A 21,191-nucleotide genomic window follows, 5' to 3' on the forward strand; every position below is an offset into this window, starting at 1 on the left:
TAGTTGTCCAGATGGACCGCACAGCCCCACTTACGAAACATAATTGAATGTGCGAGCTCAGCTCATCGCCAAGGACTAAACAACTCCCCAGCCTCCACTACAAACAGGAGCTCATTTCCATAATAACTTCACCTTTATTGATCCCCCCCAACACATCCTCCTCCTCTTCTTGCTACACAAACTCCCTGAAGTCCGTTTGGGATATTTGGAAATAGTAAGGTGTATGGAAAGAAACACATGCAGGACTATTTTACCTATAATAGGAAAACAGTGCATAGTTTGGTAATTGTCCAATATTTGGATGAAGGCTGAAAAGTAATATCGGTAGGAAAACAACTACAGTACATGGATCACTAGTTCTGGAAGCTTGACCTGCATATCAAGTTAGAGGGAAATCATTCTTAACATGCCAGACCATCAACCCCTCAGCCCATCTGTGCACCGGTGAAGTACTAAGACGAACACAGTAACCCTTGTACTTAATTTGTTTACATTTCAAAAAATTATTTCACAGCTGCAACAAGGGCATCCAAAGGTGCAGACACAGTCCAAAACTGCCTGCATCTGCTCCACAGTTCTGCTTATACTACACATTGTGTGTTTGCATACACAGATGCGTACAAACATGGTTTTCAGTGTGTACCATCCAGCATTTACGTCTCATGTACCTTCAAGGCCACGCAGATACAGAAAGTATAAATTATATGCATTATAAGAGCAGTAATTTGAAACAGGAACATCTTTATATTTATCTTGGTTTTTTTATTGAACACTGTAGAAACTCTATAGATGAACAGTGATCACTTTGCACGACATGGATCTGGAAAGCCAGTTCGAGTGATGCAGCCAAGAGTTTGAAGGCTTAGCAGATGCCAACACTGCACAAGAAGGTTAATACTATAAAGCAGGATTTCCACGACTCTTTAAAATGATCACACAACAATCACTTCATCCTCCAACTCAACCATTGCTAAGAGATGGCCAGGATGGTTGCATGACTGGTTTTCTCCTCATACAAAAGACATCCATTTTGGGTGTACTGGGGGGAAATAAAATGCCTTTCAGTATGAATGTAAGTGTTGACCCCAGGAATATTAATACTTGCTAAGGTGTCGGCCAATGGGGATTCTGATAAAGAGTAATATCTGCCTGGATTCTTAATGGGTTTTCTTCTCTTAATTATTTCCAGCAGTACTACACTAATTACAACCTTACCTGTAACTGCAGTAACTAAAAACCAACTGACAAAGACTGCTGACCAAAGGGTCTGGAAGAGGAAGTGGAGAAAAGAAATGCATTTAATAGGATGAACTATGTTTAGACAGGAGTCTTTTCTCTGCCTACAACAGATAATGCAATGCTTCTGTATTCAAGGACACTGATGCAGTCTCCATTGAGCACATCAGCATTCACAAGAGGACTCTGCTGTGGCAGGGGTGACTTTGATGCATGTGGTACTCTTGTTTAAGGAAAAGAAACGGCACGAGAAAATCAAAGCTGCACATGCACTGGAGACTATGAAAGTCGTTGGCACACAACCAATTTTTTAGGAGCGGTATAAGCAGAGGACAACTTACATTTATCACTGATGGCATTTAAGGCTTTTAATGTAGTAAATCATGCCAGTACAGATAATCTATAAGACACAGGGATCCAAAGTATGCAGTATTAAGAAGACTTGATTTGCTGCACAAAGAGGAGGAATAAAAGGGTAAAGTTGCAGAGCAGGTCCAAAATGTCAATTCCAATTTTTTAACATTTAGTCCATAAATAGCTTCACACACAGTGTAGACTGGATAGGGGACAAAGTCTATTATGATGATGAAGGTTTTGTGTGGCACTAAATATTTTCTAAACTCAACATGGACTTTGAAGTTAATGTTTGGCAGAGTCATCTGCAGAGCAGTGCAGGTCTGGTTTATATGGTCGTTCTGCTCACAATAACTACATCATAACTCTTTATATAGTTGTTTTAATACTCTCACCCCTTAATGGGCCAGGTTTGGCCTCTGCCATCTGCATACATTTAAAATGGGCATGTAAACAGTGAGCGACTGCTTGATAGGGCTGCACAATTAATCGTTAAAAGATTGTGATTTCGATTCAGGCATGTACGCAATCTAATTTCTCAGGGACACCAATTCTGCCATATTTGAGTTGCATATTTAGAATTGATATTGAGTTGCATATTTAGAATGAGCAATCATAATTTGTCTCTGTTGCAGAACGCACAAATGCACTTCAAGGCTGACGGACTGTTCCTGGACCTACCACTTTACTAACACTCAACCAATCAAATTAGTCACAAAGCTATCTGTGAGGTCAGGCTGGGTCACCACAAATCGTGTCCAATCTTTTGTTGTGGTAACGTGGGAGCCGGACACAAGCTTAGCCTGTAGCTTTTTCTAACGTGCACCAAGCACAACGTTACTACTTATTACTACAACGTTACTGTAAATGTATGTTGGTTCAACCAATGATATTATTATACGTTGAATGACTTTGGCTCCACTCATCTCACACAGTCTGGCTATGTTTGTGGGGACAACCTCACTAAACTAAGTAGCCCAGGCTTCGTTCTGTTATTATGTTAACAAAAAGAGATGGAGTCGACGGCTAAACTTGACCGTCGCCAACATTTTAGCAAACGGGCATGCAGGGCATGTATGTCGATGTGTGTTGCCTAATGTAGGCTGTAAAAACACAATATCAGATTGCTTATTGTGTAGTCAATGAATTAACAAATGTATTAGCAAAAGGAACACATTAATGCATAAGGTTCCATTTTGTATGGTGTCAATTTCCCTTTGTTATTCAAACTTTGGCGCAAATTATTTAAAACTGTCCTAACTTGATAGCAAGTGTTATCACACTTACATTTAGTATGAAACAATCCATCTTCTCAACTCTACTGCTGTGTGTGGAAACTAAAACAGTTGTGGGAGGCTACTTCCATCACATCTTATCTGATTGGTTTTGGTCACGCAGACGCGCAACCTTTTTGACCTTATTTCCTCCAACTCTCCAACTCCCAGAAACCATTTGTACTGCTGTGAGCTGATGGGGATGTGGATGGATAAATGGGTGTATCAACTGTTTGTTTTATGTGGCTGTAGGTTGTTGACCGTATTTGTATTTTTAATAAATGTTATTTGTAATAAACGTAAGTCTAAATGCTTGCTTTGTTTCTTTGTAGGACACTTACAGGCAAGAAAGGCAATCACTGCAAATAGCAATCATTTGTTTTGGTTACAGAAGAAAATAAATGCTTTCCCTGAGGGTCGTGAGAGAATTGAATCTCAATTCTTAGAAAAATCATTTGATCAAGAATTGTGCAGCCCTACTCCTTGATGACTAAGTCAAATAGCTCCATTTCATCGAGTTTGAAAGGACTTGGACGCAAAGCAAAACTTCATTTAGGGCATCAAAACGGTACAATCCAACACTTTAATGCATTCATCGTTTATTTATTTATCTATTTCTCAGAGTATTAGATTGGGGGTGAGGATTTAAGGGATTCAGTGGTGATGAAGCGTTAAGTGGTTGGACTGAAGCCTAGGTCAGTCTAAGGCAGAGATCTTCAACAGGGGTTCCGGGACCCCTAGAGGGTATATATATAATAAAATATGTCTGAACATATACATCGACATGAATCCTACATAATATTTGCAAAGATACATTTTTTGATTTACACAACACTGATGATAGGCTTACTGGCCTATAGATAAGGTAGCCATCCACAGATACAGTTAAGTAAGGGGTCCCTGCTCTGTCTCTTTTTCAGCTGAGGGGTCCTTGGCCTAAAAAATGTTTAAGACCCCTGATCTAAGGCAAATACTGCTGAACAAAAGGAATAAGCCTTGAATAAAGGACTGTTTCTATAGTCTTTCCCTCCCATTAATAAAGTATTGGTAATATCTTGCTTAAACCTTGGTGTCTGCATTTCGTGGTGCTCCGAATTCAGTCCTATGTTGTGCACGATGCAATCATCTATCGACTCATGAATGTTTGACATTGGTCCCAAAGGACGGACGTGTTCTCCCTTTAATTTCTATCAGTGGTATAATCCCCTTTTGAAACCCTTTTTAGGGTGAATTAGAAAGGCCCTGCATTCAAAGAGATGAGTGGAGAGAAGGGGGCGGGAATAGTCACAAGGGCCTAGCTGTCTGTGCGGATTAGAATAGGAAAGAAAATCCTTTCATCTCAGAGCTGTACTTCCAAGCTGGGAAGCATGCATGCACAGACACAACACACCAAAACTCAAATGCATACTTATCAAACGATACAATAAAAGCAGCTATTTATGTTTAAATTGATGATATTCAATTATGCTCAAAATGGGCACGGTATTCACTAGATTAGAGAAACGCTCGTATGAAAGCTTTGCTCTCGAGGCTGACCTCTCACACAGAGCACAGAGGAGGGCACGCACATGACCTGACTTGCTTCTCCAATTTCTAATGCTGAAATGTGGACCGCTGCTCTATTTTCGGCATACAAGCCCTTTCAACAACCATGATACATGCAACAAGAGGGATCCAGAGAACCTTTTCAACCAGAAAATGACAAACAACCCCCCCCCCCAACAAACAACCCCATCTGACAGATAAGAAAATGGATTAGACATTATGTCTGTTTGCTCAGTTGTCTACCTCTGTGGGGGTTTAACTGAGGGTAAAATGACTAGAAGCCTAGCTGTGTGTAACAGGAACTGACACTAAAAAGAGACAGTGACTGTAATAACATAAACATGTCTTATACCAAGGGGATAAACGTGTATAACATATGGTTTTATCATACCAAAGTCCAAAAAATAAACTTATCATTCACTCCTTACTTTATTCAGAAAACAGTATCCAGTATCTCAAAAGAGACGCTCTAATGAAACTACATCACAAGTACCCAAAACTGAAACAGCCAAACAAGCCACACACATGTGTGTACTTGTTTTCCCAAAAGGCTATACAACCAGTCAAGTGGTATTTTTAGGCCAATTATAGATAATCACACAGTGGGAGCTGGTACACAGAACGGAGTTAAGAATCTGACTAGTCCATAAAGACAAGCTTGGTATGCTTATGTCTTTTGGTATGCAAAGAAATTACTTCCTGGACTGAGTATATCGTCCCATCTAGACTTGATGTTAGCTTAAGGTAGTGTGTGCAAACATGCGTGCATATGAGCATATTAAAAGATGCCGTTTGTTTGCAGAAAACACAAATTCAAAAAGGTATGTTGTGGATCAGACGTAATCTCATTATTTATTTCCCACCCCACCCAAACACAAGTAAAGTAAGCATTTGTCCATTGCTACCTAACTTAAACCACTGCAGAGTTGGTATTTTTATTTAGATTAGTTGATTAATCGTTTAGTTTAAGATAATTAACCAGAAACTACTTTACAGCTTTAGTGAGTAACTTGTTGATATTAATGAACGTCTGTTACATTCAAGCCATTGCCAAATGAGTTGCTACAAAGCTCAACACAACTCTCTGTATTTCTCAGTATGGCTGTGTTCAGAAGATCGTCCGGCGACTTTCTCGTGCAGAAAATCGAGTGAAGATAATTACCTCTTCTGAAGAGTTCATCATGTTTTTTTAATCCTCCGTGTCCTCCTTAGCTACTAGCACCTGCAGGGAGGAGGGGTGGGGGGTACGCGATCACGGAGGGCTTGTGTCATGTGGATGCGCAGACAGTTTTATTGTCATTACTTAGAATTCCTCATTGGGGCGACAGAAACTACACACTAGCTTTAATGGTTGATTAAATTCATCAAGCAAAAATGCCAAACATTTGATGGTTTCAGGTTCTTGAATATCTTACATTGGTCTTACATTGGTAAGTTGAATATTTTAGGGTTTTGGACTGTTGGTCAGACAAAACAAGATATTTGTAATGATATCAACTTGTGCTATAGGAAAATGTAATGGGCATTTTTCACCGTTTGCTGATGCTTTATAGACCAAGCAATGAATCAATAACTTAAAACTGAAAATAATTGGCAGATTAATCGATAATGAAAATAATTGCAGCCAATATTTTATTTAAAGCTATTAAAAAAAAGCATGACGGACCATTATGCATAACGAGAGAATGGGCAAGCAACTTAAAAAAACAACAAAAAAACACGTATTTCTTTGTCTCTTGTCATTGCTTTTACATATTACATTTTAAAATGCGGCTGATAGAACTAAGCAACGCTCAGGTGGCGGCTATGTACCGGTGACATTTCATTGACTAGAGACAGTCCCAAGATGTCGCAGCTTCATCAAGCTAGAACATTCCAGGACTGGTTCCAGAGACTGTCAAGTTCGGGGAACTGCAGGATGTTGACCTTTTGGAGGAAAGTTGGCGATAAAACGTGAGGTTTCAAAATGCAAATTCCATATAGCATTCAATCTTTGAACTTGATGCAGGACAACCAAAAAAGAGGGGTGAACAGGACAAATTTTAGGAACATTATACTTCAGAGGAAATTAATACTCTTTGATAACAAGCAATGGGGATTTTCCGAACTTGTTCCATTTGACAACAAACTGGCTGCAAACAATCCCCTTAGAAAAGTATTAGGGGGGGGAGGGCAAGAAACGTAATCCTCTCTTTAATCACTCTTGCTCAAACACTGCCTTGCTGTTAACTTCCTCTTTGTTGAACTAAAAACCTTTCACAAGCTGTTAAGCTCTTGGGCTGCAAATGTTTTCTCATCCAGTGTTTCATGGTCAAACCTGTGTCGATTTATATTGATAATTATTTACAACACATGCACCAGAAAACGTTCAGATTTAACCACCAAAGAATGTGGCCAAAACACTAGTGCCGAAACAAAGCCTTCAGAAAACAAATGAGGAATCCCCAAACATAGTCCGTTAACTCTTTTACAACCGTAGCAAGACAGTACAAACTTTCAGCCCCCTCTTCCCTCGCTGGTAGAAAATTCCAGTTGAGAGGGGGAAAAGCCACGTCTGCTCCTCCCCACTGTGTGGGTTTTGTTCTGCTAATCAGACCACATGCCTCAAGGATTCAGGAATCCAAGAGCTCTCAGCCAGCTCCTCTCATTCCACATACAGCCGCAGCAGCCTGTGACAAACTATTCAGTGTGTTGGGGGGGGGTTAAAGACTCTATCCATTCATAACACTGTTCAACCCTCCCTCCCTCCCTCCACTGCTAATCCCAGGCAGTTCTTTACCCTCACCACCACCTCCTCCTCCTCTTACCCCTCATATGCCCTCTCTCTCTCCCTTCTCACCACAGCATTTTTTTTTTTTTAATCTATCTGCATACTGCACACTGGGTCTGAATAGGCTCATGGTTTATTATTAGACTATGGTCCAACCGCACACCCACTATGGGTTTAAATAGAAAAAAAACATAACAAGGCCTACATCGAAAGTCTTGATATTTGGCTCTCGCTTGTTTTCCCCTTCTTATTCTGGTTTGTTTCCTCCCTGGCTCTATTGCTACTCACGCATTGAGAGGCGAAATGAGGCACACTGGAAATTTGCAGCCTGACAATGGAAGACAGCTGCTCTTGCTGCATAAGTCTTTCATGAGCTGAATTAGTGGTACAAGCCTTTGCTCTCCCTTCCCCCCACACATGCCTCCCCTCATAGCAAGCCGATCCAGACACAGCAACACACCTCGTGGAAAGCTTAGGAGAGAGAAAGACAAAGCATGACAGGGGCTTTGTCTGACAGATCTGTGATTGCTTTTCGCAAAAGTAGACCAACATCGTTCTGTGTCCCTGTAGAAAAACCATCACGTCAATTCTTAATGGAGTTCTGCAATACATTACCTTTTTTTCATTAAAAGAAAAAGGTAAAATTAAGTTTCTAAAATGATACCGATGTTAAAATAAAACTATTACCAAGTTTCAAGGGGCTAAACGCCAGACACTTCTACACACTGCAGACATGAGCCCCCCCCCCCCCAATATATTCTGGAGATCTCATATTTACATACTTTTGATTAATTGGAAAGAAATGCATTCACAAAAATTAAATCTAGGGTCTCTATTTGTGTTACAGTACGTTTCAAGGCAAAGGCTTCTGAGCTCATACACTTCACAAACGATGTTTAAAACTGATAAAACAGAACCATTAAAAAATTACTTCTCAGAGATCAAAATCTATAAAAACACAAAACACACTAATACAATTATAGTGATGAAAGAAATCTAAAAAGAGCTAGTTTACTGATTATGAATAAGAGAACCTAATGAAAGCAAAACACTTGAAAGAGGGAGTCACAGAGTGCTATTACCCATTGAATAATCAAGCTATCCTAATAAAAACACTCCCAACACAGAGTCTTCAAGGACAATTCCTGCGTAAAATGAACCTAGGGGTTAATAACGTGTGTACCGAGTCGACCGTTCTCTGGGATATGTTTCCATGCTAATCGAATGTGTCTCTAGCTTGAAACAAGCTGAAGCATTGAGAACTTTGCAGTACACTTACAAAGTTGTCAATGCTTCGGTTTACATGTAGGGACCCTCATTATGCTACCGTGGAAGTGTGGTGCTATTTTGAGCCTTGTTAGTGGTATAGACATAGCTTTCTTTTTACTTTACCCTCTGCCCCGAAGACTAGCATTATAAGCTAATCCGCGAATTGCGCTAGCTTGTTTCAAGCTAGAGACGCATTCGATTAGCATGAAAACATATCCCAGAGAACGGTCGACTCGGTACATATAGGTTATTAACATAGACATTATATATAACATAACATTTTTGCGCCGGAATTGTCCTTTAAGGTTTATATGCAGCTTGATTAGCTTTGGGGAAAGTTGTCATGCATGATATAAAAACAGTATTCGTTTAAGACTGTCTGTCACTGCAGAATCTGATCCTTTCACTACTAAGACCAGTTGCACTCATTCCAACCAACGTTTTTGTCAAAGTTTTCATTATTCCAGATTGCACTTGTGATAAAAGCAAGCTTACTTTACACTCAAAATCAAAAGTGACAACAAATCCCAAAAGCCTTCAGGAAGCGGTGAGATGGGAAACAAATCAAGCTAAACATCCACTGAGGTCAAGGTGACTACAGGCAGCAGTGTTTATGACTGGAAAGACCTGGTTCCAGTATTAAATATTTCCAAACAAAAAGCCTGTGGTTTTTCCTCGACAAGGATTTCCTGAGCAACACATCTATAAACTTTTTGGGCACTTCTTCTTCTATTGGCTCATTCAATATCTGTATCGGTGGCCTGCTGTGTGGGGCTGTGGGGGATCTGGTTTAGGCTACAATGATTTTCTGATATGGATTTCTAGGGTTTCATAATTTATGAAAGGTTTGAAGGTTCAAATATTGAATGCTCAATGAAACTGACACACCATCATGTGATTACACAAGCCATTTTGAAATAGTGATTCTACTGGCCGTTTTGATTTGCAATGGCATGTCAGTAAGGGATAGGACACTGTAAACTGCGAAAATGTGGTATCCATGGTATGCGTCTTAAGGCCCCGACACACCAGCCAGACGGCAAGGAACTAGTGGAGACGAAGGACGACGGTGGCGTTACAACACGTGTCTTCATGTTGCCAAAAAGTTGAACTTAAACACACCGCAAAGACTACAGCCGACTAGGGTCCACGAGTAGCGATGGTGCGTGACACACAGACGCTCACCGTCAGCCCAACTTTGTTTTTATATCTATTCCAGCAGCTGTTCAGTAATTTAAAAGAACAAAATCTTCAACATGTCTGTTATTAATGTCCTTGATTTCATTTTCCTACGTTATGTACAGTAGTCTAGTGTTTTGTTTTGCCTACAAGCTCAAACCATTTCACATTATTGTGAAGGCAGCTGCTAATGGCAGAGGTGGAAAACAATTAGTGTCAAATGTTTTCTTCCTGTAGTAGTACTCCCCGAGGGAGAATGTTTCAAACAGGAAGAGGCAACAACACGGAAATCACAACAGAAATGTAACTGCTGGCAGATAATTCAATCCTATCATTGATCAACATCCTGTGGAATTGAACAGTGATCAGATGAATACGTTTTGTTATTTGTCCAAAACTCTGTTGCGCAAATGTATGATTCGAGCAAGGCTGTGATTAAAAACTAACAAATTGAGTAATTCATAGAGCTAGAGACAGAAGTTCAAACCCTGACTTGAAATGATCGGACAAAGCCTCTCCTAATCTGACGTTGGAAAGATGTGTGGGGAGCAGATTTCCTGAGCTATTTGACCGTCCAACAAGCAGTTCTGACAGAGTAAACTGGCAGCTTAATACATCACTAAGGTCTGCAAATATTGTAAATCTAAATGCTCACGATACATGTTTGTGCAGGATGTAAAGGAGATCTACCATATTTGATCGAGTACTTCAGTACTGTCAGCCTGTTAATAAAGAAACAACTCTGCTTATCTGCTTCACTAGAACACCAACAGGTAAGCTAACAGCCTCATTCTGTAGCGAGCTTCTTGATGTAATTTACTCCCTTTCTTAAAATAAGTCAGTCTCTCTTCTCTTCCAGAGCCTTTAAAAGCCCTGGCTGGCACTACTTAAAAGGAATGAGCTGTAACACAATAGCAACAGTCAGCCAGGCACAGAGAGGCAAAGAGAAAAAAAAAAAAAAAAACTAAAGCTAGCTCTCATGAGATCCCTCCACTACCCGAGCTGGACATCGGCAGCAATGCAGAGCGGTGGCTGTGTTCTTTTATTCAAGTGCTGCCTTTCCTTTCTCCCCACTTTTCAAAGTAACACCGCCAATGTAATTTTCCATGAGAGCTGCTCCATTCATCAAGGCCAATGGCACATCGAGGCAGCTAACGAATGCCTTACTCCTCTAGATTTGTATAATGAGAGGTGGAAGAGTGGGACACACTCAGAGGTGGTTAGCACTTGTACGAAGGAAGTAAAGATGATTTATTCAGCATCTGAGAGCCCATGCTTTGGGGAGCTTTAACTTAGGACACAATGTAGCTTCGCTATTGCACCTCTACCATGGAGAACAAGACTGCTAGTGAGACACGTACTTAAACACATACTGGTGCTTTGATTATACTGGGCGTGGGACAGCTAGTTCTTTTAAATCAACAGTCAAGTTGCAATGAGGCTGACACATTTCCAAATCTACTTCCTAACAAGAAACTGTCTTCTTAAATAATGCTGCGTTTTATTATTTAATTTAACTACTCATAATATCTACAGCAAATCAAACATTTAGAACAGGTAGGGGATCGATAAAAGTTTCATATTACATGATATAATGCTGTCAAATCACCATGCATGATGAATTATTTTTCGGAATTTACATTTTACAAGCCACAAGGACTACATATGTAGCAAAGTTGTGAGTCAGGCCAGTAGTCATTTTCAAACATTCCTTTTTCATCAGATGTCAATTTTACAGTTTGTGCAGGCTGCCAAAAAGAAAGTCTTGCCTGAGGACACTGAACGCTAGCTGCTGTGGCTAGTGGGCGATGAAGAAATAGGATTCTGCTGCAACATATGTGCCAAAACACAGTCGTGTGAAATGCTCCTTTTAGGCATGGAGATTATGTTTCTGGCTGGATGTTATGGTGGAGGTCAGGATGGGATCGGTGCTGTTCTGTCAGTCCGCATGGCTGTGAAACTTACTTCTGTCATTTGCAGTAGCTTTTGCTTTAACTGCTGCCACAGGGAATATCTATTACAGAGCCAGCGCGGTATTAGTCTGAAGGGCATGCAATATACATTACGTATGCTAGCTAATTGTAATGTCAATTTTGTTATTTTAACCAACAGTTGTCACTCATACCAAGCCTCCTGTCAAATGGGTTCTCCCAAGCCCCCAGTCTATCAGTATTAGCCTTTGTTGGGGTATGCACCGTGAGAACCCTTCAAATAGAATGAATGGGCATCTTCTTAAAACATGGTATCCAGTTATTTTACTACTAGTTCTCTATTCATCAAAACGCATTAACTCATAGCCATTAACTGGGTTGGCCAAACTAGAAATCTGCTCTTCAAGGCAAAATTGATGTGTCCGGAAATATAATTACTCTTTCTCCCATCACATTTTCAAGGATACCTTTCACCAGCTCGATATTTGAAAGCGGTTGTGACCTCTCTCCTTTATTCAGTGTTGAAACCCAATTCATGTGGTTCTCCCTCTGAAGACTTTGCATTCTAAATACATTACGCTTACAAAGACTTTCCAGAAATGTCCTTTCACAGCAGTCAGCCCAAGGAGACGCTACAGCCTGTGTTCATGACTGGGTGTCCTGGATTTAAGGAATCAAACAGGCTTCCTCGCAGCCCATCCCCCACGCCACTTTCAGAGCAGCAGCAGGAAAAACGACGAAGGCGTGCTTTGCACCAGCTCCCTCCCCCACACAGTGCTCCACCAGGCATTGCTGGGGCTTGTGGGATTAAGAATGGAACACGATGACAGACCAAAACAGTCCTCAGCACCTCCCTGCTCTGCTGTCTTTTATACTGCCAGAGCATGAAAAGGCCGCGATGAGGCACATAATAGACACAGCGATAGATCCACTCTATGAGTGAACAAGATAAGTGGCGGTGAATAGCTACACAGATCTTTATATTGTTCTGTTAAGATGTCAGTGTAGAAATTGTGTGAAGAAAATAAAAGTGGAACACGATGAGACACTTACTCCTCTTCACAGGCGTAATGTGAGGTATATGGCTGACAATGTCTATTCAAATCTTGTCTGACATTAGTACTTGGTTTTACTGGCCCGTGAACAGCACATAACACTTTCATGGTTAATAGCAAATGATGGTGGCTGGTATTCATTTTTAACATGACATACGGCATTTTTTTTTAAAAACACAAAGGTACTTCCTTTTATAATGAATCAAGCCTCTGCGGTCAAGAAAGGAACAAAAAAAACAACCATTTCCTGTTACTGTTGTAAGTGTACTGTAAGTGTTAAGTGAGTTCAGCTTGCGTCACGTTTTCTGCTTCTGTCTGTCCTTTCGTGATGAAGAATGAAATCGCCTGTGTGCCCTTATGTGCCTCTTCTGCGCAATAGTGCCGCTGTGTTTTAATGTGCTGGGTAATGTCATATTTCCCACCGTGCGCTACATTAAAAGCAACGCGACACACTTTACAAAAAGCGTGGAGACTGTCGATACGACTAGGTAAGATGCATGTAAATTCTTGCGCCCAACACTGTTGAAATTTACAGCTATATTTCGATTTCGTTGCGGGAACAGTGCCTTCACCTGCCATTTTTAATCGGCTCGCTTTCGGCTCAGACTCTGAATTTTCCGCGAAGCTTGCGCAGAGATCAACTGGGTTATAGGTTGCCAGGTTGAGGTGACAAACAGGTTGAAAATTGTATATGGTGTGTGGATTGTGTGAATAGGATGCGTTTTATACAAGATCTGGCAACTGGTCAACATTAGACAAACATATTGGTCCGATTATTTATAAAGGAGTTTTGGCCATGCAAATTACGGGAGTTTCCCGCGAGAAATAACAAACCGGGAGAGGTCCGGCAGATAGGGCTAAAAAACGGGAGAAAAAACGGGAGAAATCTGGGAAAAACGGGAGTGTTGGCAGGTATGTCCTAACATATTAATTCATACCCCGATAATAAAACTGATGAAAGCCAGTATTGTGTTACGTTTACAACACATTTCAACAATTGAGTTCAGGGCACAAGATCACTTTTGCAGCTACCTCAAAAAAAATGATGCAAGCAAGCTAGCTAGCATATTTTCGTTTATTTAGAGTTCAAGTTCCACAAATAATAGTATAGTATGTTTGTAAATAGTTTATATCTGGGTATATTTGTTATAAAAGACGACTTCCCTAAATAACTACAACGTATTTCAAGATGCATATTGCTTTTATCAACTTTATATGAACTATGTCACAATTAGTTGCTTTACAATTGTCCCTATAAAACCTGGATTTAATAACAGACAAATATAACGCAGCACCAAACAAATCTATGCAGCATCGAAAGAAAGAAAGAAAGAAAAACTTACCTTTTCATTTTTCACCTTCTTTAACGTCTTGCATTCACTACTACCATTTTCCACCTCCTCTGGTTCAGTTTTTGCGGTCAATGCTGGTACTATCCCTACAGGTTCAAGTGCAATATTCCCCATTTGATTGGCTTCTGCCAAGTCTGTTGACTGCGTGTTCTCAAAGGACGCGTTACGGCTATTCCCCAAAGCAACCTGGGCTTGAGACACAACATCCTTCTCCGCAGCAGCGATTGCCACGACTGGGGCTCCGTCTGCTTTGTCCTTCTTACCTTTCCCACTAGCCCCTTCTTTCTCTTTTTTACCACTCAGAACACCTCTGGAGGCTTTGCCCCCTTTTTCAACGTTCTTCCCAGAGGTGGAATTGTTGCCAGCAGCTCCTGCACTCGCTGCCGTGCCCGTTGGCTCCGCTTGAGTCCGTCCTGTAGCTTCTTTCTTGCCCCCATCTCCAGCTGAAGCTTTGCTACTATTGTCTTTAGAGTTCTTGCTGCGCTTGTATTTGGATTTGCTTTCCTTGCCTTGAGAGCCAGACACTGGACTAACAAACCTGATGTTGTCCGGCAATGCTGCCACTGCACTGGGTGGTGCCGCCATGCCGTCCTTGGTGCCAGACATCTCAAGTTTGTCCTTCTCTAAGTCCGCGTCTAGGTCGATAATCAGATTTCCAACACCGATATCCCACTCATCCCCGCTATCGTAAGTGTCCACCGCATTAGAGTCCACACCTTTCCCGCCTGCAGTGCCACCACTTAGGGACATTTTAGAGCCAACGGCCCAGGATTGCCTCAGTGAGGTCCGACACCCTCTCAGACGGTTGGGACTCAGGGGCAAGGGTTAGAGAATCCTCACGGTCTACTCGTTCCTGTTCCATTTAACCACATTGTGCCCTAGAAAGAATAGAAAAAGAGAGATATATTAATCTAATAATTCGGACATAAAAATAACAACTCTGGCATCACAGAAAAGGCCATTTCATTGGGTAAAAAAAAAATCGTTTGATCACGAGCCAGTAATTCTCTGATGATCACTGCGCAAACCACTATGGTAATACCCACTGGTGTGACACCACTGCTCCGAAACCCTCTCCTTAACTCACTTCCCACAGTCGCCATGGCAACCACGGGAAATGTAGCTTAAATCCTGCTTTGACAGCCAAGGTGGCCCCACTGTTCTGAATGACTGGCTCTCTTTTCACAAGGCACTGCTGATAGTGTCACTGCTGATAAATAAAGGAGTAGCTGGCCTCACACACCCCCACATGGTTTATGGAGCCGTGCCTTTTCAACTCAAGCGCACAATGGTAATCTTGCATTAGCAGAGGAGCTTAAAAACCTGAATGAACCAGTGTATGGCTCGGGAGAACATCGGTTTGTTGTATTTGCTTACACAATATAGCCAACAGGTCACCATGTTTCATATCTTTCAGCAAATGAATTCCAGGACAGATCATCATTTTGGACACACTGCAGATCAAGGATATATCTTGTCTTCAAAATGGAAATGGAAAAGTTACTTACTCAATTTTCACAATTCAGATCAAATATGTTCTGAGATTAGGGTTTAGAAGGGTTAGAAGACTGAAGGTCCTTTTGTTGTTTTATTCTTGTATTTGAAAAGCTTTCTTTGATTCACAAAGACTAAGAGGAAAGATGTGAAACTTTGTTGTTTGTGTGTCCGTCGTGAGTAAGTGGCTGTGAAAAGAAATCTCTTTAACACCTCTTATATGTGTTTTAGCTATACGCTACATTGAAATTATGCAGAGGAATAATAATGTTAACCACACTGAGTTTCCCTTGTAAATAACATTTAACCTTGTAAATGTTTTATACAGTTGGCCTTGGCAGGTACATCAGTACCATTACTGCTCTTTAGTAGTCGCCTTCAGCACCAGCCAATTAGTTTGTCCATTTGAAATACTACAAACAATGCTATTTTGGAATGGTAAAAGTCTTCTGTGAGGATTCTTTATATTATTGTCAAGCCATAGCTTATTGTGCGCCAAAAGTGATACAATCTTCCTTCCTGTACAAATAAACATTAAGGACACCGATATATATTCATACATGAACATGTATCAGTGTTGATTACATGTAATCGCCACTGCTGCTTGCGGTAAAACAAACGACATGAGGTACTTAATACTCCTATCTGTTCTAAGGGGGGGGGGGGGAGATATCATTCCATCTTGTAGTGTAACCCCCCACCCCCACAGAAGCTGTGAATACAATGGTGTTGATGGTGTTGAACTGGTACCAGAAAGAGTCAATTTTCAAAAAATCTTGAGCACACTGTATGTTGGTAATAGGGGTGGTACGGTTCATGAAAAAACATCCGAACCGCTCGGTTCGCATGTCTCGGTTCGGAGCGTGTGTGTGTGTGTGTGTGTGTGTGTGTGTGTGTGTGTGTGTGTGTGTGTGACCGATCGCTCCTCAGGTGGAGTGTGCAGTGCTGCTGCTGCAGGTCACGTCACATGCAGAAACGCTAAGTGGGAGAGATGAGGAAGGCTGCCCGGAGTTGGAGGATGCACCAGCGTCGTATATAGTCTGGTGTGTATAGGTCTTGGATTCCATGTTACCTATGATGACAGCGGAAATAAAACAATAGATAGAACTGCCACTGTGTGCATGTATTGTGCAACATGCATTCAATATGCTAATTGTAGCTATATGTCATATGCTGAAGTATATTTCTGGAGTGTTAAAGATTAAAATAAAAAATAAGAACCGTACAGAACCGAAAACCGTGACCCTAAAACCGTGATACGAACCGAACCGTGGGTTTTGTGAACCGTACCACCCCTAGTTGGTAAATAATTAACACTCACATCTGTAGTTCTTTCCCCCCCCCCCCGCGCGATAAAGACCATGAAGGATGAGGAAGCCTGAGCACAAAAGAGTCTGGAGTGGTGCTAAGGGGGATGAAATCAATACCTGCCTCAAACAGGCATGGATGCTGATGATTGTCTTTGTGCTTTATACAAAATACAGCCAAACAGTTCAGAGTGGAGCCCTGTAAAGATCCTAACAAAATTATGTACATAGGTTCTTATTTCTGATTAGGGATCTTAATGATTAACCGTTTAACCATTAACAGACAATAAGAATTCTGACCGATTAATACTATCTGTCTAACAAAAATAAAGTAATTTCAAAAGGTTTTTTTGCATTGTAAAAGAAATATAGGCTATGCAATCTATTTTTTAACTGCTACTTTACTTCACTAGGAAGTTGTATTTTAAGCTCTCTTTTTTTTCCTGATAAGTTCGTGGCTCTGCTGGATGGCGCTCACAGCGGAGAGCTACGCGACACGACAATGCACGGGAACATCGCGAATCGCACAAAGTATGTCTGAGCGTCCTGAACAGGTGAAGTGGGACTCCGTTGGCTGCATGTCGGTTAAACGGTTTATAATCAGTTACGAGGGGCCGGCTATCTGACAGAAAAAAAACTCTAAATAAGCATCTCTATTTCTGATTAGTAGCCATGGTGTCTTTGCTTTGTGTTTTGCAACTTAAGTAATGAATCCTAAATTTCCGAGTGGGTATATGAAATATTTTCTTCCTAGGCTTGCAATGCATTACCTTTAAAAGGTCCTATGACATGCTGCTTTGTGGATGCTTTTATATAGGCCACAGTGGTCCCCTAATACTGTTTCTGAAGTCTCTTTCCCGAAATTCAGCCTTGGTGCAGAATTACAGCCACTAGAGCCAGTCCCACAATGAGCTTTACTTAGGATGTGCCATTTCTGTGTCTGTAGCTTTAAATGCTATTGAGGAGGAGAGAGGGGGGGGGGGCAAAGTGGAGAGTGGGGGTGTGGCCTTGACCAACTTCGCTCGTTTGAAAGCCATGATGTCTCTCTCTCATGGGTGGGCCAAATTCTCTGGGCGGGCAAAGCAGAGAAAGGGGAGGTAACCTTCCTCCTTATGACATCATAGAGGGAAGATTCCAGATCGGCCCATCTGAGCTTTCATTTTCTCAAAGGCAGAGCAGGATACCCAGGGCTCGGTTTACACCTATTGCCATTTCTAGCCACTGGGGGACCTCATATTAATGTTAAAAAACCTCAGAAAGTGACATTTTCATGCCATGGGACCTTTTAGCTCTCTAGTAAAAATGGTTTAGTTCAAAATGCATCACAAGCTAATTAACACAATGTTTCAGCAAAGAAAAACCTTAATTCCCACATAATGACTACTAATTAGTTTTAAAATACCCCTACTGTACAGACAAACAAATGAACTGAAGAATTGATAAAACCACTAGAAACAACAACAACGTCCTAATTGTTTGGGATATCAAGCTCGTTTGCTTAAAATGTGTTGAATCTCTAACTTCTGCTTCATTTATTACACTTGTATACTTATAAATTCACTCTACATCCCCAGACTATTAGCCCTTGTGTAAATACGGCTCATCCTGATAGGCTTATCAAATCAAATCCTGAAGCTTCTCTGATAACTATGAAAGCATCCAAAAAGATTGTATGGGGATATCAGCATATTTTCTGCTTCATAACTGGTGGGAGTACAATTAAATTAATCTCTCTATAATGGAAGAGCTCGAAGAAATATTCTATAGGCCTATACCCACTTGTCCAGTTATGACACCGCACACCAGACCAACAAGGCTTTATCTTCCTCAGGAAATAAAGAGATGTAAAATACAACAACTGCATCTAACTGTTACATTTCAGATACTGCTGCTCTAGTCTTTAAAGCTGGGTTGTTCCCAGCAAAGCAGTCATTTTGCACCATTACTCAGCTCTCATTACAACAGTCCAAAATGGCAGCTGGATCACATAATGCACAGGGCTCATGATGATTCAGTTCAAGCCATTCATATCCCCCTCAGCAGTGACAGAGGTAAAACTGTTGAACAATCATTTGATCACCGCGCCTACTTGTTCCTCACAGATGGCCTCCCTAAAGGAACAACAGTCGGTGGCAGGTTTTGAAAGGTGGAGAGATGCAGCTGTCCCCGTTTGACTGGGTAAACAGTTGTGAGGTGTAATTTGTCCAACACCTCCACAACAGAGAGGTTGTAACTCTATCGGCAGTTGACCTACTGTACTGCCCTTAGCTGGAACTGCAGCGCAAGCCCTTTCGAAAAAGCCCCCACTGAGGAAATGTCCCAGTGGGTGCCCTGTTGAGCGAAAGGCATGCAGCCTGTGCAACTCCCAGAGTGCTTGTCCTTTTTTCACATATCCAGTTTCATTCAGCAATCTATCACAGAGGCCACATAAGCTGCAATGAAAGTGTAGCAAATGACAGGGGAAAAGTGGATTCAGACCTGGTGTAATGTAGATTTCTGCATGTGACTGGTAGGAACGCCATCTCTGCATAAAACAGAAACTTGAGGATTTTCGGGCACTGCTTCTGTTCAGGGCACAGAGCACAACAACAGCACTCATCTAGCCATTTTGCTGACTGTTTGTAAGTGGCAGGGGTGTGGATCCAGAGGGGTTGCAAAGGAAAGGTGGAAATGAACAACAGGCCCAAGGGGAAATCTTACAAAGTGACTCTTACTGTGTCACAAATGTAGCCAATTCTAAAAGCCAAAAAACATGGAATTCACTAATTCAATGTTTTCTACGCCAAAAATAACAGCATGTGATGGATAACATATGTTTCAAGACCCGTATGTCAGAAAGCAGAACAGGTAATTATACTTGCAGGGGATATATTATAAAAAACAAACCAAAAAAAAACAACAGCTTCTCCGTTCAGGCATAAATGAGATACGCTCTCAAATTAGGCATGTGTCGACATGAAAATTTCACGGTGTGATTATCTAAGCCAGAACAGTCTCAGTGCATGATATTATCACAATAATTACTGAAGATGTAAATCAGCACTAAAACATAGCTACTATAATGACAGAAACCACTGTTTTATTCTAGTTTAAAACATTCTTTAAGGCCATACAGATATGAGCAATGCTTTCGTCACAATAAAGGTGTACTGACGTGCTACTGGGGCCATGCCAATCTTCGTTGTTGTTCCTGGTATAATTACAATCATAATACACTATGCTCGCAATGATTTTTTATCGTACATATGCGCTCATGATGATAATTTTCTCATCTCTGCTCCCAATACTCTAAATTTTCATTAAGGGCTGAAAGATGCTTCTCCAAAGTTGCTTTAATGTGTCTTGCAGAGAAGTAGGGGAGAAGACAGGAGATTTTAACAACTCCAAAACAACCACATGCCCTGCATAGCTGTGGCTCTGTGTATCAAACATGTACTAACTGGTTGAACTGCGAGGGACATGAAGGAGCATCAGGGTTGGGCCAACACCCCATGCATAACTTAAACAATAAACCAAATGGTAAAAGCAAAGAGATGCCGGGTTTATTTTGTTTTTGTTTTACATCCTTTTAAAATCTAGAATGTTTGGGTTTGTTGACTGTAACTCGTGTTTGGAATATTGTTTTTCTATAGGAGTAAATAACTGATTACTAAAAGAAAACCAATATATTGTTATTTAATTGAAACGGTTTAGATGGATCCTACCGAGACCCAAACAACTCAGAACTCTGTCCACTTTCTGATAATTTACCAGTCAAGATGGCCCTTTTGAACAGGATAGGATTTTTTTTGTTTTTCTTGGCTGTACAAAGTCTTCCACAAAATTCAACCATCACTTTAAAGTTATCCATGGTAGTAAAAAACAAAAATATACTTTAAATTAGAGAGGAGTCGAGTCCGATACCAGTATCGGTATCGGCTCCGATACTGCCTAAAACGCTGGTATCGGGAAGTACTGGAGTTAATGCACCGATCCGATACCACGTAATAAAGCCCTAAATAAAATCTACGTTAAAGTAGTTCATTTATGTTCTTTTTCCGTTATAACTGACTGTCAAACTGGATAATAAAAGAACGTTCTGTGGCATTCATGTTTCACAAAGAGTTTAACCTGAGCCAGACCGACAACAAAGATAGAAATCATATCACATCCATACAGGGATAGTAGTACACAGTTGTTGAAACATAATAAAATATATGACACACTGGTATCGGATCGGTATCGGCCGATACGCAAGTTCAGGGTATGAGAATCGGTATTGGGAAGCAAAAAATGGTATCGGGCCATCTCTACTTTAAATCCCCCATTTAGTGCCACATAGCTGCCCATTATCAGTTGGATGCCAACAATGTGTACAATAATAAGATCTATACATACTCGTCAGTGTCAGTCAGTGCTTCTGATGTGCCTTCTGTTTACAAGTCA

The 21,191-nt window shown here is 41.0% G+C and overlaps 1 protein-coding gene across 1 annotated transcript in view; it reads right to left on the reverse strand.

The window, feature by feature from the left end:
- The window catches only part of znf609b (zinc finger protein 609b), a 79,838-nt gene that overhangs the window by 39,675 nt on the left and 18,972 nt on the right, over positions 1-21,191 (reverse strand). Inside the window, 1 exon segment of the mRNA XM_078271324.1 lies at positions 13,957-14,843. Coding sequence (XP_078127450.1) covers positions 13,957-14,715 — 759 coding nt within the window. The 5' untranslated portion in view covers positions 14,716-14,843.

Source organism: Sander vitreus, chromosome 1 (genome assembly GCF_031162955.1).
Source record: "Sander vitreus isolate 19-12246 chromosome 1, sanVit1, whole genome shotgun sequence".
NCBI classification, from domain to species: domain Eukaryota; kingdom Metazoa; phylum Chordata; class Actinopteri; order Perciformes; family Percidae; genus Sander; species Sander vitreus.